Source organism: Rhinoderma darwinii, chromosome 5 (assembly GCF_050947455.1).
Source record: "Rhinoderma darwinii isolate aRhiDar2 chromosome 5, aRhiDar2.hap1, whole genome shotgun sequence".
Taxonomy (NCBI): domain Eukaryota; kingdom Metazoa; phylum Chordata; class Amphibia; order Anura; family Rhinodermatidae; genus Rhinoderma; species Rhinoderma darwinii.
This window is the reverse complement of record NC_134691.1, coordinates 301,723,916-301,751,560: the sequence shown is the minus strand read 5'-3', so window position 1 is coordinate 301,751,560 and position 27,645 is coordinate 301,723,916. Positions and strand designations below refer to the sequence as shown.

Below are 27,645 nucleotides of genomic sequence, written 5' to 3'. Positions count from 1 at the left end.
TCTAAAAGGGTTTTTATTGTGCAAACATAGGAAAAACATATAAAACCTATACATATTTGGTATCCCCGTAATAGTGCCGACCCATAGAATAAAGTGAACATGTTATTTACGCTGCATAGTACACGGCGTAAATTTATAACGTGAAAATTAATGCTGGAATAGCTGCTTATTTTCAATTCTCTCCTAAAATAAAGTTAATAAAAGTTAATCAATATATTATAAGCATCTAAAAATGGTACAATTACAAAATACAACTCGTCCCGCAAAAAACAAGCCCTTATACGGCTATGTCGACGGAATCAAAAAAAAGTTACGACTCTTGGAATGCGACCGTGAAAAAACAAAAAATAATCCTTGGTCATTAACGTGCAAAATGGCCCGGTCATTAAGGGGTTAAACACGCCCAGTTGGACTTTTGCAAGCCTCATTTGCATAAATACAAAAATGGTCATAACTTGGCCAAAAATGCTCGTTTTTAAAAAATAAAAACGTTACTGTAATCTACATTGCAGCGCCGATCTGCTGCAATAGGAGATAGGGGTTGCAAAATCTGGTGACAGAGCCTCTTTAATGCTGAACGTGGCACCTTAGTGGTTGACAGAAAAAGAAAGTTCCATTTGTACCCCATAGGCCCGTGGGGTGCCGATGGTAGCATTGACTACCAGGAAGCCTAGCAATGGCCCCCTGATCTGCCATGAAAGTGTTTAAAACTGACCGTAATAATACATTGTACTACATAAAACATAAACATGAAAAAAAAAGTTGCAAAATAAAGTAAATAAAATTTGAGTTAAAAAATGTAAAATTGCTCTTTCTCGTAATGACTTATTAATCAAACTTATTGATGTTGGAGAAAATAAACAAACATCTATGCATAATTGGTAGCGTTGCGTCCGTAACCACCTGAACTATAAAACTATTATGAAATTGTAAAAATATGTACCTTTAAAATGGTACCGATTTTTAAAAACTACAGCCCTGTAAAAAAGAAAACAAGCCCTCACACAGCCTAGTTGATTCAAAATGTAAAAAGTTATGACTTGTAGACTATGGGGACAAAGAAAACAATATATTTTTTTTTTCAAAAAGTGTTTTTTTTTTTTAGTATGTAAAATTAGTAAAACATTAAAAAAAATAAAAATAAAATGTACTGACCCACTGAATAAAATCAACCTGTCATTTATCCCATTAGTGACCGCCCATTGGTGTTTTTACGGCGGCCGCTAACGGGCTTTATTCTGATGCAGTAGCCTTTTTCTGGCGCTGCATCGGAATAAATAAATAGAGCAGGGAGACGTTAAATCTCCCTGTTCACAGCTACCAGACGTAGCTGAGAGCAGGGAGCACCCTTGCTCTAACTGACGAGATCGTTATCTGTATCGATCTCACCCGTTTAACTCGGATGCGGCGGTCAATAGCGAGCGCCGTGTCGGAGTGCTTTCCTAGAGAGGGAAGGAGCTCCCTCACTCACCCCACCGGCACCCTGCGTAAGATTGCAGGGTGTCTGTGTCTTCTATGGCAGCCGGGGGGCCTAATAAAGGCCCCCAGTTCTGCCACTAGCTATGCCTGCTAGGTCATGCCAGAGGCATGGCCTAGCAGATGCCTGACCGTTTTAAACGGATAGGCAGTAATACACTGCAATACTAAAGTATTACATTGTATTATAAAAGCTATCGGACGATCGCATAGTGAAATCCCCTAGTGGGACTAGTAAAAAAGTAAAAAAAAGTTTAATGGTTAATAAAAAAAAATGAAAAACCCACTTTTTTTCCCCTTGCAAAAGGCTCTTATTAAAAACACAAGAAAAAAAAGCAAAGTTACACATATTTGGTATCGCCGCGTCCGTAACAATCCCAACGAAAAAATGATTACATTATTTAACCCGCACGGCAAACGCTGTAAAAAATTAATTTAAACCATGGAAAAATTGCTGTTTTCTGTAGTGATAAGTGATATATAAGTCGCATCTACTCCAAAATGGTACCAATAAAAACTACAAAAAAAACAAAACCTTATTCAGCTGCATCGGTGGAAAAATAAAAAAGTTAAGGGTCTTGAAATATGGAGACACAAAAACAAATTTTGAAAAAAGTGTTTTTAGGCCCATGCACACGAACGTATTTTTTTTCCTCGCGTAAATACGGGTCCTTTGTCACACATTTGACCATTATTTACGGTTTTCTCTGCAATAATCGGCAGCCCCTTCTCTCATCAGAGCTGGATAGAGGGAAGGGGCAGCCCTTTCGGGCAGAGTTTCCACAGCGATTGAAAGTAAAAGAAGTTCATGCGTACCGTTGTCTTGGTGACGCGTCCCTCTTTTGACAAACAGTCCGACCTCCCTGAATGACGCGGCAGTCCATGTGACCGCTGCAGCCTGTGATTAGCTGCAGCGGTCACATGGGATGAAAGGTCATCCTGGGAGGCCGGACTGGAGGAAGAAGCCGAGAGTTCTTGGTAAGTTAACTATTAATACTATTCACTCCAGCGGTAGTCACTGTTCCGGGTGCTGAGAGTTACTGCCGATCAGTTAACTCTTTCAGCACCCTGGACAGTGACTATCCACTGACGTCGCCTAGCAACACTCCCGTAATTACGGGAGCCCCATAGACTTCTATGGGCCTGCCCGTGCCGTTATTACGGCCTGAAATAGGACATGTTCTATATTTTTCAACGGCATGGGCAACTTCGCGTAAGCAAATGGGAAGGTACCCGCGGCCAATAGAAGTCTATGGGCCCGTCATTACAGTTCGTGGGCATGGGGCCTTATACTGTGTAACAGTAGTAAAACTCTTTTTGTAAATCTTTGTAATCCGTAGTCAAAATCTTTGTAAATCTGGTATCGTTGCAATCGTAACAACTCGCTAAATAAACTTATTGTGTTGTTTATACCACACAGTAAACGGCGTAAATTTAGGATGCACAAAAGTGTGACGAAATTGCTGGTTTTTTTTCTATCCTCCCCCAAAAAAAGTTATTAAAGTTAATCAACAAATTCTATGTCCCCCAAAATGGTGCAGTTACTGATTAGCAAAAAGATATGACAAATGGTGAGGAATTGACGCAATATAGTAGAAAGTTGCTGAACGGTAACTCCAAAACAAATAAATTGTCTGTTCTGTTTTTCAGATGTAGTTATAGAAATAAAACTAATTTTTCCTACACTCGAGCCTCACTGTATATTTTTTCTTTCTGTGAGCCAAATGAGATGTCCTTACTCATCTGCTGGAAGCATGAGACCAGTTAGATGCAGAACGTTCTTGGCTTTGCATGAAGAGCACATATTTGGTATCTTTCATAATTGACATTACAAATGGCTACAATGCATGTGAAATAAGTGAACCAAGGTTAAATTCTTAACTACAAGAAAGCGATTTGTTACATACTGTAAATAAGAAATCCTTGTACTTGGCATATCTCTCTATGACTACATCTCGTGATATCATTAGTGTATCTTGGTGTAAATGAACATCAATGTTGTGGCTATCTGTAGCACCAGTTACATATTTAGATTGATGCCTATGGTCTTGTAGAGAGCCCGCAGTCCATGACAAAGCTTGCAAGGTAACGGCAGATATTGGGGATACACAGAATAGTCATTACTGGCTGTGGTGTTCAACAAAGAGTAATGTTCCCTAGATTTCACAGTTGAAAGTCTGGTGACGCGATCGGAGTTTCCATAGAAATCTGGCAATGCTGGGTCCTAAAGAGAAGTGGGCTGCTTAATTGCAACGAATGCTTTTCTATCCAAGCCAATTGTCATGAGATTTAGTTGCTTATTTAGGAAAGTTCTAGGATCCGTTATCCTGGCTACACAAAAAAAATATTTAGAGAGTCTGCGATCTGCCTCCTGTTTCATCAGGGCCTGACTGCTGGTCTGTCGCTCCACAGTGCTTTATACTGAAGCACTGCTTATGCTTATTGGCTGCTTTTGTATAGATACAACTTAAAGGGGTTGTGCGGGGACCAAAAAGTATTAGCAGTATACGCACCACAGTTTGGGAATACATTCACTGGCATACATTCTGGTCCCCCATTGCGCTGATTCTGAGATTTTCATTGATTTTTATAGCGCTGCCGGTGGACCGGAAATCTAGTTGCACGGTCGTCTTTGACGATACGACTGTCACGTGACCGACCCCGCTGTACACCTTGATTTCAATGGGAGGCAGATGCAGAATTTTTCCCTGACTGTTCCGCCTCTGGCTTCCCATTGGGATCAATGGGAGGCAGAAAAGTGTTTTTACATCGTTTTTTGCCCGCGGTCCTCATTAGCTGCGGGCAAAAAACGCAGCGATGGCCACGGCAAAAAAGCGCAGTCACCTCAAAATCTGCCTCAAAATTCCTGAAGGAATTTTGAGGCAGATTTTTTTTACTGCCTCCATCCATTAGACATGTTTTGTTTTTTTTGTGTTTTTTTGAGTCCTGTACCCAAAAAAAAATGGATGACTAACATAACGGACGTAAACAAATGAAATAAAAAAATGTGATTTCAATGGGATTTTTAACAGATCAGTTTTTATCCGTTATTGTGATCTAAAACCAAACAGAGTAACTGATTATACAACACGAGTGTGAACTTTATGCCCTTTTACACAGGTCACTGATCGGGCAATCGAGCGTTCCCGATCATTGCCCTGTGTAAACAGAGTAGGCCTCCCACGCACGAGCGTGTTCGATCCATATGGACCGTATGTCAGCAGTATTTCCCAGACCAAACACAGTGCAGGGAGGAACGCTAGCAGCGTCATAGTTATGTACGAAGCCTGGAGTCCTTCCTCACTACGGGAAAACCTAGCGTCCTACATAACTATGACGCTAGGAGCCCGGCTCCCTGCACTGTTCCGTCCGGGAAATGCGGCCGACATGCGGTCCGTATATCACAGACCGAACACGGTCGTGTGAATTAGGCCTAACGGTCAGCCGATGAGCAAGCAATCGCTTGTTCTTCAGCTGATTTTATGCAGCACAAAATATCGTCGTTGGCAGCACATCTCTGTGTAAACAGAGACGTGCTGCTGACATGATGGAAATGCATGGGGACGGGCAATCGAAGTAACAAGCGCTCGTCCCCGTACATAGCTTCTTCTGAAAGGAATAAACGAGCGCCGATCAACTATTCTAGCTTGAGAAAAGGAATTGGGCATCACGCTGTCCACGTTTTCAACTGATGTCCATCCTTAAAGGGTATGTAAACCTTTTTAAATGAATATAAAAAGGTCAGCCAGTGTGATTTAGTGCAACTTTATAAATAGTTTTTATTCTTTTTTACTTTTTGAGATACAGCTTGACCCGCTTTCACTGAACCAGACAGTCCCGCTGACCTGATGGATACACGATTCAGCAAATTATACTGTATCTCAAAAAATAAAAATAAATTTTTATAAAGTTGCACTAATCACACTGACTGAACATGTGTATATATATATATATCTCCAATTAAAGATTTATATAGCCTTTAAGATCTTGACGCAAATCCATGTACAGTTGCGTCCATGCAACTCAATGCAACTGTACGTTGGGATAGCGTGGGCTCAGAAGCTGAGCCTGCGCCATCACTGCCAGGTGTGAGCTGTATATTATAACTGACACCCTGCTGTAATGGCCCGGAACAGAGCAAGCCTCTGATCCTGCTGATTATCCCCTTAGATGCCACGGTCAAAAGCGATAGCGGTATCTTTTACTTTGTAGACGATCAGCCCCTTGCGATCGTGTGGGGTTGCTAGGCAACTGGAGGCCTAACAATGGCCTCCTGGTCTGCCAAGTGTGGAAGCCTATTAGCCTCTGCCAGAGGCGGGACCTAATAGACTTCCTGTCAGTGTATTACTGACGGCTCTAATATACACTCCACTGTGTAGGTAGAGTTATGTATTTGTTTTACGATCAGAGGTGCTGGCCTTCAAGTCCCCTAGTAGGACAAGTTAAAATGTTGTGGAAAAATAAGTTTCAAGTTAAAAATCAACACGCATTCGACCTTTTTCCCATAAATCATTTATTATAGGAAAAAATAAAGTACACATCTGGTATCGCCGCGACCATAATGACCTAATCTACAAAACGATCATATTTTTCCCGCATGGTGAACACCACCGTAAAAAAATAGATAAAAAACAATGCCAGTATCGCTGTTTTTTTGGTCTCCTTCCCTCCCAAAAAATGAAATAAATAGTGATCCAAAAGCCACCTGTACCCCAAAATGGTACAAATAACATACTGCCCGTACCACAAAAAACAAACCCTCACACTTTAACGCAATAATAAAAAAGTTATGGCTCTTAGAATATGGCAAAACAAAAATTAATAATGATTTTATTTTTTTTTATTTATTTTTTTTTTTTTAAATAAGTGATTTTATTGTGCAAAAACTGTAAAACTTAAAAAAAAAAAAACGATATAAATTTGGTATCGCTGTAATCTTATCGACCGGCAGACTAAAGTTAATGTGATTTATAGTGCACGGTAAACTCTGTAAATAAAAAAAATAATAAATTTAAAACAATGTCAGAATTGCTGGTTTTTGGTCACTTTGCTTTCCAAACAATAGAATAATAAATGATCAAAAAGTTGCAAGTAGCCCAAAATGGTACCAATGAAAACGAAAAAAAATAAAGTTCTGGCTCTCGGAATATGGCGACGTAAAAGATACGTTTTGGCACCATTTATCAGTGCGACGCACAACACCTCTATGGATTATTTATTTACCGCATTATTATGCCCTGATGTTCTAGAACTGCACAGCTTACATATGCCCCCACATTATAAACTGAAACGGCAATAAAATCCCCAAACAAAACTACTACCAAGCAAAATCTGCGCTCCTAATGGTGCTCCCCATTCTGAGCACTACAGCGTGCCCAAACATTAGTTTACGTCCACACATGTGGCATTCCCACACCCAGTAGAACCCGCGTAACAGTGAGGTATTTGTCTTCAGTGGCACAAACTGGGCAGAACATATTGTGCACTAAAATGCCATATCAGTGGAAAATGTTAACTTTTACTTTGCACTAACCGCTGCGCATTGCTTTCTAATAAAAAATCACCAGTGGGATCAAAATGCGCACTACACCCCTTAATAAATGCCTTGAGGGGTGTAGTTTCCAAAATGAGGGTCACTTCTTGGGGGTTTGTTTTACTATTTGACCTCAGAGCCCTGCGGTTGTGGGCCAATGTTCCAAAAATCGCCAAAATAGGCCTTAAATGCGGAAGGTGCTCTTTTAGTCCTGAGCCCTGTCATATGTCCAGGCAAATAATAAATGCCTTGAGGGGTGTAGTTTCCAAAATGGGGTCGCTTCTCGGGGGTTTCCACTGTACTGGTACCGTAGGAGCTACATGGCCTCTGCAAACCATTCCATCTACCAACCAAATTCAAAATGGTGCTCTTTCCCTTCTGAGCCCTGCCGTGCGTCCAAACAGCAGTTTATGACCACTTATCAGGTGTTGCTCTAATCGAGAGAGCACACTGAGGCCACGTGGAATATTTTTAAACTGCAGAATCAGGGCAATAAATAGTTATGTTTCTCTGGTAAAACCTACTGACATCTGTACATTTTACCCCAATTTGAGGGGTGCAGTTTTTAAAATGGGGTGATTTATAGCGTCTTTCTAATATCTAGGCACCTGAAAGCCACTTCAAAACTTAACTGGTCCCTAAAAAAAATTAGGTCTTGAAAATCTTCTTTGTAAGGCTGACTTCACATGGGACGGATACGCTGTGTAAAAGCACGCAGCGTGTCCACCCTGTGCGCTGCAGTGAATTCCTGGTGAAAAAGCGCACCAAACTGTGGTTCAGTTTTTCCGCTGCGGAAAACTGCAGCACTAAGCAGGCAGGCCTCCTGGGATGATGTCTCATCCCAGGAGACCGCTGCAGCCTGTGATTGGCTGCAGCGGCGGTCACATGGGATGAAGCGTCATCCCAGGAGGCCGGCCCTCTGACGTCAACCAGGCCAGCCTCCTGGGATGATGATTCAATGTATGCATGGGATGAAACATCATCCTAGGAGGCTGGCCTGGAGGAAGAAAAAGACTTCTGGGTAAGTTGATGATTTTATTTATTTTTTTCTCTGAGTTGCGTTTTTTGCAGCGGAATCGCTGCAAACCCGCTGCAAAAAACGCAACTAATATTTGTTGCAGGATTTACCTCCCCATTGAATTCAATGGGTAAAACCCGCAACAAATAAGCAGCGTTTCCGCAAAGGCAATTGACATGCTGCGGAATAAAATTCTGCACCGCAGGTCAATTTCTGAGCAGCCCAATATTTACGCAGCGTGGTTTGTTTTATCTCATCCACATTGCTGCAATAAATTCCATTGCCTAAAAACCACAGTATTTATGCAACGTGTTCACTGACCCTAAATGTGAGAAGATGCTGCTAAAGTTCTAAGTTTTGTAACGTCCTAGAAAAATAAAAGGACGTTCAAAAAAATTATGCCGACATAAAGTAGACATATGGGAAATGTGAATTAGTAACTATTTTGTGTGGTATTACTATCTATTTTACAAGCAGATACATTTAAATTTAGAAAACGACTAGTTTTTCCAAATTTTCTCAATTTTGGCGTTATTCACAAATAAAAATTGAATGTATCGACACTAATGTAAAGAACAATGTGTCACGAGACACATCAGAATCGCTTGGATAGGTAAAAGCATTCACAAGTTATCACATAACTTGAGATGTCAGACCCTTTTTTAAAATCTGTGTCCACAAGGCCAAAATTAACGGTCTCCAAGGGGTTAAAGGCTAACATTTTTTTATTTATGTATATATTTTTTTTAATGCATGTATTTGGCGCCTTTTAATCTTTTTACGAATTGACTTATTTTATTTGATTTTTGCGACACCGCTTCTGTGTGCACTATACATAGAAGCTGCTGTAAGCTGAATCCGTCAGTCTGCTGGACCGACGACTCGGCCGACAGCGGCTCCCGCGTGCCTTTAACACACAAGATAACTCCAATACCAATCACATCTAAGGTAATGAAATTAGATGTGATCGGTATTAGGGTTATCCTGTGTGTCAGAGGCACGCGGGAGCCACTGGCACTCCAGCAGACTGACGGTTCTTATAGTGTACTGGACATTCTACATTTTCATGGCTTCCCTAAGTTTGTCTGCATTATATAAATTGTCTGTCGTTGCAGCCTGTTGTCAGTAAAAGGGACATTTGGAAACCAGTCTGTACTCTGCTGTGCAATATCCCTGCTTCTCCTCTATTGTCTTATAGCTCCTACTGCTTATATTATCTATAAGAAAATGATGATTCTGCAGCTTCCTAACATTTGTGAAGTACCTCTAAACTAGGTCAAATAAATGTATTGTATTTTCAGTCATTAGAACTTTAGATAGAAGAACTCAATAGTAACAATAACAACTGAACTATATGGTATGATTTACAAATGTACAAAAATGACATTCTTAATTCATACTCATACGGCCATGCGATCTCCATAGGCAAGCAGCAGTAGTGCAAGCAACAACTGCTTACCTTCAATCCAATAGGCCACAAGCTCACAGGATGGGACTGGAGTACTGCGGAGCATAGCGATTCAGTGCTAACACTACCGAGTATCAAGCTGTCTCTAAAGGTAATGTGTCAGAAGAGGAACTGTTTGCCAGGAGCTTCGTGGATTGGATTTCCATGGCCGGGCAGCTGCACAGAGATCACCAGGTGCAAAACCAAGCATCCTCCGGAGTGCTGTAAAGCACACCACTGTTGCACTCTGGAGCCGTGGAAATGTTCTTTGTTGTAATGAATCGCACCTCACTATCTAGTTTTGTCGGCTGCCACGGGTCCTGTATTCGTAGTTGTTCCTTTAACCCCTTAAGGACGCAGCCTTGTTTTGGCCTTAAGGCTCAGAGCCCATTTTTCAAATCTGACATATTTCATTTTATGTGGTAATAACGTGGGAATGCTTAAACCTACCCAAGCGATTCTGAGATTGTTTTCTCGTGACACATTGGGCTTCATGTTCGTGGTAAAATTTGGTCGATATATTCAGTGTTTATTGGTGAAAAATTGCACAATTTAGAGAAAATTTTGAAAAAATTGCATTTTTCAGAATTTAAATGCATCTGCTTGTAAAACAGACGGTTATACCACCCACACTAGTCACTAGTTCACATTTCCCATATGTCTACTTTAGATTGGCATCGTTTTTTGAACATTCTTTTATTTTTCTTGGATGTTACAAGGCTTAGAACATAAACAGCAATTTCTCATATTTTTAAGAAAATGTCAAATGCCTTTTATTTAAGGTACCTCTTCAGTTCTGAAGTGGCTTTGAGCGGCCTATGTATTAGAAAACCCTGATAAAACACCCCATTTTAAAAACTAGACCCCTCAAAGTATTCAAAACAGCATTTAGAAAGTTTTTTAACCCTTCAGGCATTTCACAGGAATTAAAGCAAAGTGGAGGTGAACTTTGCAAATTTCTTTTTTCTTGCGGAATTTCAATTTTATTCATTTTTTTTTCTGTAACACAGAAGGTTTTACCAGAGAAACACTACTAAATATGTATTGTCCAGATTCTGCAGTTTTTAGAAATGTCCCACATGTGGCCCTACTGCGCTCGTGGACTAAAACACAAGCCCTAGAAGCAAAGAAGCACCTATTGCATTTTGAGTCCTCTTTTTTATTAGAATATATTTTAGGCAGCATGCCAGGTTTGAAGAGGTGTTGAGGTGCCAAAACAGTAGGAATCCCCCAATAGTGACCCCATTTTGGAAACTACACCCCTCAAGGAATTCATTTATGGTTGTTGTTACCATTTTGACCGCACAGTTTTTTCACAGCACGTATTTGAATTGGGCTGTGAAATGAAAAAAATGTCATTTTTTCCAATAAAATGTCATTTGTGATCAAAATTTCTTATTTTCACAGGGAACAAAATACCCCATTTGGTTGCCCAATTTGTCCTTAGTGTGGCAATACCCCATTTGTGGTGATAAACTGCCGTTTGGGCCCATGGGAGGGCTCAGAAGGAAAGGAGCGCTATATGTTTGTTGGAGTCCAGATTTTGCTGGATTGGTTTTCGGGTGCCATGTCGCATTTGCAGAGCCTCAGGGGTATCAAAGCAATGGAAACCCACCAAAAGTGACCCCATTTTGGAAACTACACCCCTCAAGGAATTCATTCATGGTTGTTGTTAGCATTTTGAGCACACAGTTTTTTCACAGCACCTATTTCAATTGGGCTGTGACATTAAAAAAATGACATTTTTTCCAATAAGATGTAATTTTTTATCAAAATTTCTTATTTTCACAGGGAACAAAATGCTCAATTTTGTTGCCCAATTTCTCCTGAGTGCAGCAATACCCCATTTGTGGCAATAAACTGCCGTTTGGGCCCATGGGAGGCCTCAGAAGGGAAGGAGCGCTGTGTGTTTTTTGGAGTCCAGATTTTGCTGGATTGGTTTTCGGGTGCCATGTCGCATTTGCAGAGCCCCAGAGGTATCAAAGCAATGGAAACCCACCAGAAGTGACCCCATTTTGGAAACTACACCCCTCAAGGAATTCATTTATGGGTAATGTGACCATTTAGACCCCATAGTTTCTTCACAGAACTTATTTGAATTGGGCTGGGAATTAAAAAAAAATATATTTTTTCCAATAATATGTCATTTTAGCTCAAAAATTCTTATTTTCACAAGAAATAAAATACTCCATTTTGTTGCCCAATTTGTCCTGAGTGCGGCAATACCCCATTTGTGGCAATAAACTGCCGTTTGGGCCCATGGGAGGGCTCAGAAGGAAAGGAGCGCTGTGTGTTCTTTGGAGTCCAAATTTTGCTGGATTGGTTTTCGGGTGCCATGTCGCATTTGCAGAGCCCCAGAGCTATCAAAGCAATAGAAACCAATCACAAATGACCCCATTTTGGAAACTACACCCCTCAAGGAATTCATTTATGGGTGTTGTGACTATTTTGACCCCATAGTTTTTTCACAGAACTAATTTGAATTGGGCTGGGAATGAAAACAAAATTATTTTTTTCAAATAATATGTAGTTTTGGCTGAAAATTTCTTATTTTCACAAGAAATAAAATACCCCATTCTGTTGCGCAATTTGTTCTGAGGGCCGCAATACCCCATTTGTTGTGATAAACTGCCGTTTGGGCCCATGGGAGGGCTCCGAAGGAAAGGACCACCATTTGGCCTACTGGGGATTTTCTAGTGCGAAGTCATGTATGCAGAAGCACCTGAGGTACCAGTACAGTTGAAACCCGCAAGAAGTGACCCCGTTTTAAAAACTACACCCTTAAGGCATTCATCTAGAGGTGTAGTGAGCATTTTGACCGGAGACCTACACCCCATAAACTGTAATGTGGGTTCTCCCGGGTATGGCAATACCCTACATGTGGCTGTTATCAGCTGCCTGGGCACACAGCAGGGCTCAGAGGGGAAAGACGAGGGGGGATAAGCTGTGCGGAGTGCATCAGGGTAAGTAAAATTGGAGTAAATTATAAACCAAGGGATGTATGATCAATTTTAAAACACTCTTTCATACAGAGCTCTGGTTATTCGGGACACGTGTCACATTGATATATTTTGTCATTCCTTATCGCCCTCTTATAGCAGACTTTGCACCTCTTTTGACTTTTTCCCTTCTTGCCAGTTTGGGGAACTTCCCCTGGAAAGTGTTGCCGCCCTGGTACGATGCGTGTGGCCCCGCTTCCAGAAGTACTGGGTGCCCCCCCCTTCTTGGTCCCTAAAGATTAGGTTATTGATAATCACCTCTTGAAATTCCAGGAAAGTTCCCGTCTGGCCTGCACATCGACGTAGCACGTACGCATTGTACAAAGCCATCTGTATGATGTGCATGGCCAGCTTCTTATACCACAACGCATGGCGCTGTAGGGCTTCAGGACTTGATCTTACAAGTCCATCCCTCCCATGTACCTATTGTAGTCCAGGATGCAGTCTGGTTTGGGGGTGGCCTTTCCTTCATATATCCTAAACCTGTAGGTATACCCTGATGCACTCTCGCAGCTTATACATCTTCACGCCATACCTTGCCCTCTTACCCGGCAGGTACTCGCGGAATTGAACCCTCCCTTTAAAATGTACCAGGGACTCATCAATAGAAATACACTTCTCGGGGTGTATGCTGGGAAAACCGGGCACTGGAACGGTCTAATAGGGGTCTCCGTTTATCCAAACGGTCAAAACTGGGGTCATCTCGGGGTGGGCACGGCTCATTATCAGTATAATGTAAGAAGCAAAGTATTGCCTCATTTATTTCTTTTTTTAGGTTCCAGTTCAGATCTGAAGTTGCTTTGAGGGGCCCATATATTAGAAACCCCTATCAAATACCCCATTTTAGAAACTAGACCCCTCAAAGTATTCACAACAGCATTTAGAAAGTTTATGAACCCTTTAGGTGTTTCACAGAAATTTAGAGCAAAGTAGAGGTGAAATTTACATTTTTTTTTTTGTCAGAAAATCCTCTTTATACCATTTTTTTTATAACACAAAAGGATTTATCAGAGAAACGCAACTTAATACGTATTGCCCAGATTCTGCAGTTTTGAGAAATATCCCACATGTGGCCCTAGTGCGGTAATGGACTGAAGCCCCGGCCTCCGAAGCAAAGGCGCACCTAGTGGATTTTGAGGCCTCTTTTTTATTAGGCACCATGTCCGGTTTGAAGAGGTCTTGTGGTGCCAAAACATTGGGAACCCCCCAAAAGTGACCCCATTTTGAAACTAGACCCCTTGAGGAATCCATTGTAGTTTTTCTTGGGGTGCATGCAGCTTTTTGATCAGTTTTTATTCTATTTTTAGGTGGCGTGGTGACTAAAAAAGAGCAATTCTACTATTGTTTTTTTATTCTTTTTTTTTTACAGCGTTCACCGTGCGCTATAAATAAAATATTCACTTTATTCTGCGGGGCGATACGATTACGGCGATACCAGATGTTTATAGTTTTTTTTTATGTCTTACGGCGTTTGCACAATAAAATACGTTTTGTAAACAATCATTCACTTTTTGTGTTACCTTCTTCTAAGCGCCAGAACTTTTTTATTTTTCAATCAATCAAGCAGTGCGAGGACTTATTTTTTGCATAACGAACTGTAGTTTCAATCATTACCATTTTTAGGTACATGCGACTTTTTGATCTCTTTTTATTCCATTTTTTGAGAGGTGAAGTGACCAAACAATTGTGATTGTGGTACGGTTTATTATTATTTTCTTTTACGGCGTTCATCGTGCGGGATAAATAACGAAATAGTTTTGTAGTTCAGGCCGTTACGGACGCGGCGATACCAATTATGTATAGTTTATGTGTTTGTTTATATATTTTTATTAATAATAAATGACTGATAAGGGAAAAAGAGGGACTTTTACTTTTATTACTTTTAAATCTTTTATTTTCTTATTTTTACACATCTTTTTTTAACTTTTTTTTTGCTGTATTACTTTGTCCCACTAGGGGACTTGAGGGCAGGAGGCCCTGATCGCTATTCTAATACACTGCACTACATGCGTAGTGCAGTGTATTAGAACTGTCAGCTACTCACTGACAGCAAGCATAGTGGGTCCTGACGTTGTCAGGACCCACTAGGCTTCCGTCTATGGCATAGCCGGACGCCATTGTTTGGTGTCCGGTTGCCATAGTCACCATCGCCGGCCGCTATCGCGTAGCAGGCCGGCGATGGTAGCTTAACCCCTAAAAAGCCGCGATCTCTATAGAACGCGGCTTTTAAGGGGTTAATCAGCGGGGACACAGCGATCGGTCCCCGCTGTAGGAGCTGTGACAGCTGCTGAACAAGACAGCAGCTGTCACATCTCGTGTATGTGTCGGGAGGACGGCCGAAACGGCCGTTACTCCCGTGACGTACTATTACGTCATGGAGCGCGAACGATACAGCTGCCATGACGTAATAGTACGTCAAGGAGCGGGAAGGGGTTAAAGTTGTGTAGATGTGAAGTAATGGTCTGTGACTACTAGCCTGCATTTACACTTGCGTTTAGGAGTTCTGTCCTCCCTGCCAAAAATTGTCAGAACCCATTTCAGGGGGAGATGGAATCGATCCCAAAAACTTACTCTAAGATTGTTTTCCTTCTCTCCTGATAGTTTGGATCCTACTTTTAGCAATTAAGAAAACCCTAATACAAGTATGTGTGCAGCCTTACTCACGATTTGGCTCTGAGCCCATTGGTCCTAATAAATTTAAAGGGGTTTCCCCAAAATCTCAAACTATCACCTATCCACAGGATAGGTGAGAATATTCTGATCACTGGGGACCCTCAGGGATCGTGAGAACGATCGCAGTGAGGAGGACAGTGAATGGAGCAGCGGCCGATCAAGCGCGCTGCCGCACCATTCAATGTCTACGGGAATGACTGACACCGCAGAGTTCGGTGCTAGGCTGTTTCCGTCATTCTCATAGATAGTGAATGGAGCGGCAGCGCACATGATCGACTGCTGCTCCATTCCATGCTCTCCTGACTGTTGTCGGACAGTGTGGAGAAACGGAATTCGGGATCCCCCTTCTCACGATTGCTAGGGGTCCCAGCAGCGTGGCCCCCAGTGATCAGAAAATCATCACTTATCCCGTGGAAAAGTGATAATTTATGATTTTGGGAAGACCCCTTTAAATACGTATATAACGACTTCTAGGGAATGAGGTGTTCCAACTTTGTGGTACCAGTTTGAGTGTCTCCGACTTTGATATGGAAGAACTGGACTTGCCTACATTAATCCCTGATTTCAGCCCCAGCAAACACCTTTTGAGGTTAAATGGAAGGCGTAGATCGTTGACTTGTCCTTAGGATCTATTTTATGATACAATTGAAACACGGCACTTATAGATATAAATAGCTGATATATGTAGAGCGTTTCACGATAATTAACTCATGTTATTGCTGGCAACTATATTATGGTTTTGTTACTAAGAATTTATGCTGTGAAGGTGATAATGGGTGTTAAAAGATAATGGAAAGTGGGTCAATGCTTGCAGGATTGATTAGTAGGACCTGGCTCCATCTTGCCCTGTAATCTCTTACAGATTGTGTTACTAATTGTTATCATAAACCGGTCTGAAGCCAGAATGCCGACCACCATGGTTTCCATGTATTTGATTAAACATATGATGATTTGAACACTGCTCTATCATGTGTAGAGGTTATTGATCCCTTTACAAACCGTCAAAAGGCAGAACTTTGAGATCCCACTAGGGGGGGGGGGGGGATAAGGAGCTTACAACATACTATTGAGTTTGATGTTTAAACAGTATGCAGTACACTCCTTAACTCCCCCTAGTGGTGGCAGAAATTTAATATTTGACAATATGGCTATACGAGGGATTTGGAGTTGTATTAAAAAAAAACAACACGGATTTCTGACTGCTATTAAGGGGTTATCTAGGATTAGAAAATCATGGCTGTCTGGTAATGCAGCTCAGCTCCATTGAAGTAAATATGGACAGGTGTGGTGCTGTTTTTGGAGGAAAGCAGCCATGTTTTTCTAATCCTGGAAATCTCCTTTAAGAAATTAATCGGCACAAAATGTTGCACCTTTTGGGAAGCTAAACATAGACACTGAAACACTATAAACTTCTCAGATCTCTTGCAGAATTGAGTCTCTGCACATGTTTCATTGATGATTTATTTTTATTTCTAGGCCTCGGAGTAGAGCAAAGGCTGCTTTGGAGGATGAAGATAGTATGGATGGACTGGAGGCAGCAGAACCGGAAAACTCTGCCGACACAGGTCAGTTGCCCAGCATTATGTAGATGATGATTTTAAGGTAGCCACAGTGCTAGAGAACTCAATCAGGTCTCTTGCGTTGACTTGGGATTGAATAATAATGAAGCTTCATGTAGTTTGTTCAACCCCTTTCTGCTCTGCTCTATTACGTTGTGGTGAGCGGGTCGTAATAGTACATCGCAGTTCTAGTGTGGGCTCCACTCCTGCAGGTGACAGCTGAATGGCTGGGATTGGAAATGACACCGAACCTGGCTGTTTAACCTTTTAGATGCTGCAGTCAATAGCGACAATGGCACTTAAGTGGTTTTACAGAGGCCTGGGCTCCCTTTGTTAGCCCATCTGCGCCTCCACGATGTAATGGCAGGGTGCAGATGGGTTGCCACGACAGCTGGTAATAGAGCCTGTTAGCCTAAATCTGACAGGCAGGGCCTATGTTCACGTGGCTCATTTTGTAGCAAAAAACATACGACACATAATCTGCGTAAAAAACATAATTCGCGTTTGGCAGCGTTTTAAAGCCTCCCCTTTATTTCAATATGAAAATTCGGCACGGTTTCCGAAAATTCTCGTTGGTGTCAATTGAAAGCTTTAAACAAGCCTTTTTGATAATTCGCATTGTAAAACCTGCTGAAATGCGCGTAAAAAATAGGCTGTGTAAGCTTGGCTTATACTGATATGAGTAATACATTGCAATACAGAAGATCGGATGTTTAAGCCCCATAGAGGGACCAAAAAAACTAAATTTTAAATTATAAGGTTTAATAGAAAAATAATAAAACCCAAAAAAAAACTTATGGGGAAAAAAAAAAGTAAACTACACACAATTGTGTTAGCTATATCTTTAATGAACTTTCTGTTTATCTTGCCTGGTGGACACTGTAACCACCCCCACTCCACAAAGATGCAGTTTGTCCTGCCAAAAATAAACCCTCGTAAAGCTACGTAGATGAAAAAGTAAAAATGTTATGGCGAGAAAAAAAACGAAATAATTTTCTTTAAAGGGATTTTATTGTGAAAAAGTAGAAAAACCTAAAACGATATACATTTGGTATTGCTGTAATCGTATAGACTCAGAGAAAAGAGTTATGCCTTATTTATTGTACAATGAACACTGTAGAAACAAAATCCCAAAAACCATGTCAGAATAATAATTTTTTATTTTTTTTTAAATCTACCCCCAATAGTATATGACTAAAATGTAATAATGTGACTATATGTACCCAACATTTGTGCCATTTTAAAATATAACTAGTCCCACAAGAAACAAGCTCTTATATGGCTACGTCGACGGAAAAATACAAAAAGTTATGGCGTTCAGAATGGCCAGATGTAAAAACGAGGCCGGATCATTAAAGGGAATGTGTTGCCAGAAAAACATGTTTGTTTTTTTTTAATTAAACATTTAGTGTGTGGGTGATTAAACATTGTTCAAATTTTTTTTATTTTTTTCACGAGTCAGGAAATATTATAAATTAATTCTAATTTATAATATTTCCCATTTCTGGTCACTAGATGGAGCTATTCCCAAAATTGCAGCATTGCAAAATTGGGTAAAAAGCCCTCGCTCTAGTGAGCTCTCAGCATCCCCCCCCCTCCTTTATCCTGGCTAGTGCCGGGATAAACGAGGGGTTTGAACGGTGTAACCTCCTACACTGTGTGTCGCCATTTTTTGAGCGAACACACAGTGTAGTAGGTTTACATACAGTAGTAAACACACACAAACACGAACATACATTGAAATCTCTTACCTGCTCCTGCCGCCGCGGCTCCCTCCGGCCCGTCCGCTCCGTCTGCTGCCGCTGGTCCAAGTGCACAAGTCCGGAAGCCGCGACCGGAAGTAGTAATATTACTGTCCGGCCGCGACTTCCGGTCCACAGGAAAATGGCGCCGGACGGCGCCAATTTCAAATTGGACTGTGTGGGAGCGGCGCATGCGCAGTTCCCACACAGACGCCGTACACACAAGTGAATGGGACGGGAGCCGTTCGCAGTCCCTATGGGACTGTGGCTGCCGTATTCCATGTCTGTATGAGTCGTTAATCGACACATACAGAAATGGAACAAAAAATGGCAGCCCCCATAGGGAAGAAAAAGTGTAAAAATAAGAAAAAGTAAAACACAAACACACAAATAAATATAAACGTTTTTAATAAAGCACTAACATCTTGAACATATAAAAAAATAATTTGTGATGACACTGTTCCTTTAACCCCTTCCCTCTCCTGGACGTACTATTAGGTCATGGAGCGCGAATGATGCAGTTACCATTACCTAATAGTATGTCTTGCATTCAACACAGTGCCACGCGCGTTCATGAATAGTGATAGCTGCTGTTTCCGACAGCAGGCTATCACTGCTCAATGTGACGGGACCAGTCGTGACTGTCCCGCCAAGGCGACCGCCGCTATTGGCTTGTCAGTGACTGACCAATAGCGGTGATTGCTATCTTCACTTCCTCTCCCTGACATCCGTTAATGCTGCAACCGCCCTGAACGTCTCTGTTGGAGTTAGCGAGGCGTTCAGAGCGTTTGTGAGCAGAGAGAAGTGAAGAAAGTTAAAAAAAGACGTTCCAAATAAAAATAAAAAATTATTATTTTTATTTTTTTTTGCTTTCTACCTCCCCCATCAACTACCCACTCCTGTTCCCTTCCTCCTTGTGCCCCCCCCCCCCCCCACGTTTTTGGTCAGTGATCTCCTATCACTGACCACTTAGTCTTCAGGACAAAATTTCTTGGTTCTTGTGGGATTATTTTTTCCTATTATTTTTTTTTATTTTTATATATATATATATATATATATCTCAAATAAAAAAAAATTGAAAAATTAATCGTTTAGACAATTTTTACAATTTAACTGGTTAGGTTAGTATTAGGGTTAGTGTCAGGGAACTTAGTTTAAGGCACCCATCACCGTAGTTAGGTTTAGCGTCAGGGAAGCTCGGAATAATCTAGTTCGGTTATGTGTCAGGGAAGCTCGGAATAATCTAGATCGGTTTAGTGTTGGAATCGTTGCCGTAGTTTGGTTTAGCGTTGGGGAAGTTCACATAAAATCTAGTTGGGTTTAGTGTTAGGAACCCTCGCCCTAGTTCGTTTTAGTGTCAGGAAAGTCCGCTTGTTCTCTAAAAAAAACAAAAAAACACGCTTTTGTGCCTGTTGCTCCCAGTTAGGGTTTTTTTTTTTTTCTGCTCTATACCAAATACATTTTGTACGTGTCGAAGCAGAACGAATATTTACTGCCGAAGTGGCATATTTGTTTCTTGCCTTCGACACAGACTCGTCGGATGGTGAGACTCTGTTTTTTTTTGTCGACCTCCTCATCTAGTGATGAATGGGAAGGACCCCCTAGGAGATGCCCCAGGACTACCAACACAGTTGAAACCCCTGAGAGATGTGACCCCTGCAACAATTTATACCCCCGAGCAAAGTGACCCCATTTGGACCCTGACACCAGACAATTATGAGCCCCAAATATGGCAGGGCTCAATGAGATGGACTTTTTCAAGTTGTTTTTCACGAGTTTATAGAGCATATGGTGTCCCAGACAAATTTATATGCCCAACAGTATATGACCAAGAACACATTTTATGCCCTATCCCACAGGAGGACTCCTGTAAATGCAGCAGAGTTGGGCAAGTTCTGGGGACTGCACTTGAACATGGGGCTTCTGAGAAAGCCATCCATTAGGACCTACTGGAGCACAGATCTCTTATACCACACCCCGATGTACCACATGGCCATGTCCAGGATGCGTTATAAGGCAATACTTTGCTTCCTACATTATACTGATAATGACCAGTGCCCATTCCGAGATGACCCCAGTTTTGACCGTTTATATAAACTGAGACCCCTATTAGACCATTTCAGTTTGCCCAAGCATACAACCCTGAAAAGTGTATTTCTATTGATGAGTCCTTGGTACATTTTAAAGGGAGGCTTCAATTCCGCCAGTACCTGCCGAGTAAGAGGGCAAGGTATGGCGTGAAGATGTATAAGCTGTGCGAGAGTGCATCAGGGTAAACGTATAAATTTAGGATATATGAAGGGAAGGACAGCAGTATTCAGCCCCCAGAATGCCCCCCTTACTGGGTGTTAAAACCGAAATTGTGTGGGATTTGGTGCACCCACTGCTGGACCAGGGTTACCACCTCTACCTGGATAATTTTTATACCAGCGTCCCACTCTTCAACTGCCTCGCTTCCAAAAGTACTGCGGCATGCGGCACTGCTAGAAGAAATCTGAGAATCCTCCCTAAGACTCTGCTTGGGCGAACAAGAAGGGGTGAGAGCAGGGCACATTCTAGTAGCAACATATTGTGTGTCAAGTGCAAGAGAGATGTCCTTGTATTGACAACAATACATGGCCGTACCAGTACAGAGACCCCCAAACCAGACTGCATCCTGGACTACAATAGGCACATGGGAGGGGTGGACTTGTCAGATCAAGTCCTGAAGCCCTACAATGCCATGCGGTGTGGTATAAGAAGCCGGCCGTGCACATCATACAGATGGCTTTGTACAATGCGTACATGCCTTGTCGATGTGCAGGCCAGAGGGGAACTTTCCTGGAATTTCAAGAGGTGATTATCAAGAACCTAATCTTTAGGGACCAAGAAGAGGGGGCACCCAGTACTTCTGGAAGCGAGGCCACACGCATCGTACCAGGGCGGCAACACTTTCCAGGAGAAGTTCCCCAAACTGGTGGAAAGCGAAAGAGTCAAAAGAGGTGCAGAGTCTGCTAGAAGAGGGGGATAAGGAAGGACACAACACATCAATGTGACACGTGTCCTGAAAAACCAGGGCTCTGTATGAAAGATTGTTTTAAAATTTGCCATACATCCCTTGGTTTTTAATTTACCCTGATGCACTCCGCACAGCTTATCCCCCTCATCTTTCCCTTCTGAGCCCTGCTGTGTGCCCAGGCAGCAGATAACCGCCACATGTAGGGTATTGCCGTACCTGGGAGCACCCACATTACAGTTTATGGGGTGTATGTCTCCGGTGGCACATGCTGGGCACAATATATCAGACACTGAAATTACATATATGTATAGAAAATTGCAAATCTCACACTGCACCATCTGCTGCGCATTACCTTTTACACAATTACTGTGGGGTCAAAATGCTCACTACACCTCTAGATGAATGCCTTAAGGGGTGTCGTTTTTAAAATTGTCACTTGGGGATTTCAACTGTACTGGTTCCCCCTGGGTTCTGCATACATGACTTAGTAGGCCAAATGGTGGTCCTTCCCTTCTGAGCCCTCCCATGAGCCCAAACGGCAGTTTATCACCACAAATGGGGTATTGCTGCACTCTGGAGAAATTGGGCAACCAAATGGGGTATTTTGTTCCCTGTGAAAATAAAAAATTTTGTTAAATTATTTCACAGCCCAATTCAAATACGTGCTGTGAAAAAACTGTACGGTCAAAATGGTCACACTAACCATAAATGAATTCCTTGAGGGGTGTAGTTTTCAAAATGGTCACTTTTGGGGGATTTCTACAGTTTTGGCACCACAACACCTCTTCAAACCTAGATTGGTACCTAAAATATATTCTAATAAAAAAGAGGCCCCAAAATGCACTAGGTGCTTCTTTGCTACGGAGGCGGCCGGTGTTTTAGTCCGCGAGCACATTAGAGCCACATGTGGGACACTTCTTAAAACTGCAGAATCTGGACAATACATAATTAAATAAAATGTAATTTTAATTTCTCGAAGAAAAAATTAATTTGCAGATTTCATCTCCACTTTGCTTTAATTCCTGTGAAACGCCTAAAGGGTTAAGAAACTTTCTTTATTCTGTTTTGAACACTTTGAGGGGGTCTAGTTTTTAAAATGGGGTGTTTTATGGGGGTTTCTAATACATAGGCCCCTCAAAGCCACTTCAGAACTGAACAGGTAGCTTAAAAAAATAAAAATAATTGAAATTTTCTTAATATGAGAAATTGCTGTTTATGTTCTAATCCTTGTAACGTCCAAGAAAAATAAAAGAATCAACCAAAATTTACCACTACCATAAAGCCCAATGCGTCACGAGAAAACCCTCTGACGGAACCCCGGGACGGAATTGAACGGTGATGTGAACAGGCCCTTAGCGACATAAGTTTTGATCGGTGGGGGTCTGTTCGGCTGAACAGGGGCTCCCATAGAACGTCTGAGCTCGTCTTCAGTCTGACGAGAAGAGCCGATCGCAGTCAGATGTGCACAGCGGATTACTTCTGCACCACCCTCACTGATTAAAACTTCTGATATGTCGCTATGACAAATCGAAAGTTTTCTAAAATTCCAGTTATTAAACACAACGTTCGGGCTGCCTGCAACTGCCACTATGGGGAGCTAGCTACATATTTATTTATTTTAGAATTGCGTTCAATGTATAACAGTATGTAGTAAGCACCAACGCATGGTGGCTGCAGCTAGACAAAATGTAGAGCACATAATTTTCTGTAAATGCTTCAATCAATCCATCCACTGTCTAGCGTAAATGTTTTTGTTTTTTTTAAAACATGTAATTGTCTATTTTTAATTAGGTGACCAAAATATATCATTCGGCGCCTACATCTTTCCTCCATACGGAATTCATGCATTAACCCGTTAGTGACCGCCAATACGCCTTTTCACGGCGGCCACTAACTTGCTTTATTCTGATGCATACGCCTTTTTACTGCACTGCATCAGGATAAAGTAAACAGAGCAGGGAGCCGTCAAATCTCCCTGCTCTCAGCTGCCAGAGGCAGCTGAGGGCTTGGGGCGTCCCTGCTCTGCCGTGTGAGATCGATATAAGTATCGATCTCACATGTTTAACCCCTCAGATGCGGTGCACAATAGCGTGCACCGCATCGGAGTGGTTTTGGAGAGAGGGAGGGAGCTCCCTCTCTCCCCCACCGACACCCGGCGATACGATCGCCGAGTGTCTGTGTCTCCAATGGCAGCCGGGGGCCTAATAAAGGCCCCCAGGTCTGCCTGGTGCGAATGCCTGCTAGATCATGCCAGAGGCATGACCTAGCAGATGCCTGTCTGTTTTAAACGGACAGGCAGTTATACACTGCAATACAATAGTATTGCAGTGTATTATAATAGCGATCGGAGAATCGCATATTAAAGTCCCCTAGTGGGACTAGTAAAAAAGTAAAAAAAAAGTTTAAAGTTAATTTTAAAAAAAATGAAAAACCCAGCTTTTCCCCTTACAAAATACTTTACTATTAAAAAAACAAAATAAAGTAAAAAAGTTACACATTTTTGGTATCGCCGCGTCCGTAACGACCCCGACTATAAATCTATTACATGATTTAACCCGCACGGTGAACGCCGTAAAAAATTTAATAAAAAACTATGGAAAAATAGCTGTTTTCTGTGAATCCTATCTTTAAAAAAAAATGTGATAAAAAGTGATCAAAAAGTCGCATCTACTCCAAAATGGTAAATTCACTGAAGTGATAAATGAGTAAAATGTATAATTTTTATTTCATAGCTATCTAAAAACAGGGGGACAATCACCAGTGTGAAAAGCCCAACCGTGTATTTAAAAACGTATTAAACACAATACTCCCAGTCCTAGTTCGTTTGCGAACCCTTTGTGACTGGGTATGTAAACAGAGATATCAAAATATGGAATCAGCGTATAACATTGGTAAAGCAGTGGTTTGGACCCTCGTTCACACAGGAGCCTGCGTTAACCGCACCAGATTCTCCCAATGTACAGATGCACAACAATGCCACTGCCCCCTACGCAAAATTCCCTCACTTCACCCGACCCTACGCGTTTCTATACTTATCATCAGGGGTCTGTCAGTCTGGCCAGGATGCCAGCGATATATCTTCAGCAGCAGGTATTCTACTGCACAACACGGAAGCATGCACGCATAGATGTCAGCGGCATGCTTCACTCTGGGACTCTGAGTCACTATGAACTGAATACTCCGCCCCCTGGCTCCGGCAGCATACATCAAACAGCCAATCACACTGGCCCAGCACATCCATGATGCTCAACCATGTGACTCCCGGCTGTCAGCTGACATACCCGGAAGTAACAATGTAAACAACACAGAGCATGCTGACTCAATGGGAGGCTGTAGAAGTATCTGTTTGCTACACAAAGCCTCATGCTATTCAAGGATGGAGTATAACACTATTCGGTTGGATATATGTTGCGGATCAGCTCAGGACCGCAATTGGACTACCACGATAGGAGCACCTACCCTGAAAATACATAATATATGGATGGAAGAACGACATAATTGTAAACCTCACATAAAACATATGACACACTCCTGGACTCAATTGCCATACCTGCTACTTATTGATTGATATATTACAAGTGACTACACTGGGACTAGGAATGCATTACCATACCCCCACCCAGAGGACCAAAAAAGCCCTATGACTTGATATGGATTGTATATTAAATAAAACAGGTATAATTTGTTTGCTCGTTTAAACCTTCAGGATGTACGCAAGCCAGTCTGTAGATCCATTGGGCCTCTTTACGCAGAATGAGGTTATCCCAATCCCCTCCCCGTTTAGGAGGACGTACCAATTCAATTGCCTGAAATTTTAAACATTCTGCCCTGCCTTGATGTTTTGCATGCACATGTTTTGATATGGAAGTATCTCTTTCATTTGTAACATCTCCAACATGTTCCCTAATCCGGCGCCGAAACTGCCGTATCGTCTTGCCCACGTAATTCAGTGGGCACGGACATGTGATTAAATAGACAACTCCAGCCATTTTGCAGTTCACAAAATCTCGGATATCATACTCAACCTTGGTGGTAACACTTTTGAATTTTTTTCCCCCATCCTTGAATAGCATGAGACTTTGTGTAGCAAACAGATACTTCTACAGCCTCCCATTGAGTCAGCATGCTCTGTGTTGTTTACATTGTTACTTCCGGGTATGTCAGCTGACAGCCGGGAGTCACATGGTTGAGCATCATGGATGTGCTGGGCCAGTGTGATTGGCTGTTTGATGTATGCTGCCGGAGCCAGGGGGCGGAGTATTCAGTTCATAGTGACTCAGAGTCCCAGAGTGAAGCATGCCGCTGACATCTATGCGTGCATGCTTCCGTGTTGTGCAGTAGAATACCTGCTGCTGAAGATATATCGCTGGCATCCTGGCCAGACTGACAGACCCCTGATGATAAGTATAGAAACGCGTAGGGTCGGGTGAAGTGAGGGAATTTTGCGTAGGGGGCAGTGGCATTGTTGTGCATCTGTACATTGGGAGAATCTGGTGCGGTTAACGCAGGCTCCTGTGTGAACGAGGGTCCAAACCACTGCTTTACCAATGTTATACGCTGATTCCATATTTTGATATCTCTGTTTACATACCCAGTCACAAAGGGTTCGCAAACGAACTAGGACTGGGAGTATTGTGTTTAATACGTTTTTAAATACACGGTTGGGCTTTTCACACTGGTGATTGTCCCCCTGTTTTTAGATAGCTATGAAATAAAAATTATACATTTTACTCATTTATCACTTCAGTGAATTTTCAAATGTTCATATTTGTGGGAGCACAATATATATCGTTAAAATACAGTGAATTACTCCAAAATGGTACCAATAAAAACTACAAGTCTTCCCGCAAAAAAAAAGCCCTCATACAACCGCATCGGCGAAAAAACAAAAAACGTTACGGCTCTTCAAATATGGAGACACAAAAACAAATAATTTTGAAAAAAAAAGCGTTTTTACTGTGCAAAAGTAGTAAAACATACAAAAACTATACAAATTTGGTATCGTTGCAATCGTAACAACCCGCTGAATAAAGTTATTGTGTTATTTATATCACACGGTAAACGGCGTAGATTTAAGACACGAAAAAGAGTGGTGAAATTTCAGGTTTTTTTTCTATTCCCCCCCCCCCCCCCCCAAAAAGTTAATAAAAGTTAATCAATAAATATGTCCCCCAATATGGTGCTATTAAAAAATACAACTTGCAAAAAACAAGACCTTATACAGCTATGTCGACGCAAAAATAAAAAGGTTATAGCTCTTGGAATGCGACGATGGAAAAACGTAAAAAATGGCTTGGTCATTAAGGTCTAAAATAGGCTGGTCATTAAGAAGTTAACCTATGTGTATGTTTTCTAGATATTAAAGAACAACAATCTGTGGAGGAATGTGCCCAGGCGGAGGTGACGGATGCTACGCAAGTAACACCGGGTCTTCAGCGTTCTCTGTCCGAAGAATCCGAGCATTCCACTGCCTCTGTGGGGGTCGAAGCCAAAAGCAGGTCTGTATTTACTCTTCAGACTGATGCTGAATCAGGGCTGGGGGAAGGGCTTCTGTGGACTTGAAAAGAGATGAAGAGGATTCTGGGAGTGGTGATGAGTTGTGAAGCCGTATCAGCCGGCATTAGCCGCTGCCAAACTCTATCCTGGATATCTTAATTAGTGCAAGATGGGGATAGAGGCTGAGGCATCCCACGCGCTTTTCTTCCGTTAACATTTGTATTAGAAATTTCTGGAGGTTGAATATTGTTAAACTGCTTTTGTACCGGCTCCAAACAAGATTCCTTCAGATGCAGAGTAGCCGGTTTTACTATTGTCTTCATCAATTCTCACTGAATGAAGGTGGGAGTTTTTCTTTTAGGTTTTAACTAAATAATCTAGCTAATCCGATTCGTTGGCACAGCTGTTTTTTTGTTTTTGTTCTTTTGTCACAATACTGTACATATCTGTTGCCTATGTCTCTGACAATCATTGTCCTGGCATGGGTCTAGTGTAGACACCACATGTTTCTTGCTTAATTTGTTTTCAGTACTTGAAAAACAGAGGAAAAACATGGCGAATAGCAATCTTATATCTTTTTACTGGTTGATGTCTATATCGTGCCCTCGTCTAAAAGTGGACCTGTTACAAAGTGGTTCCCTCCTGAGCTGACAGGTGGTTATTTCCTTCTTTACTGGATATGTTCAGACGCAGTTTTTCAGACG

General features: G+C 41.8%; 1 protein-coding gene across 8 annotated transcripts in view; it reads left to right on the top strand.

The window, feature by feature from the left end:
* The window catches only part of KMT2C (lysine methyltransferase 2C), a 219,778-nt gene that overhangs the window by 45,824 nt on the left and 146,309 nt on the right, over positions 1–27,645 (top strand). For all 8 annotated transcript variants that reach the window (XM_075827356.1, XM_075827361.1, XM_075827357.1 and 5 more), the window contains exons 2-3: positions 16,623–16,711; positions 26,802–26,943. In XM_075827356.1, the coding sequence (XP_075683471.1) occupies positions 16,623–16,711; positions 26,802–26,943 (231 nt within the window). The remainder of the gene's footprint in view (positions 1–16,622; positions 16,712–26,801; positions 26,944–27,645) is intronic.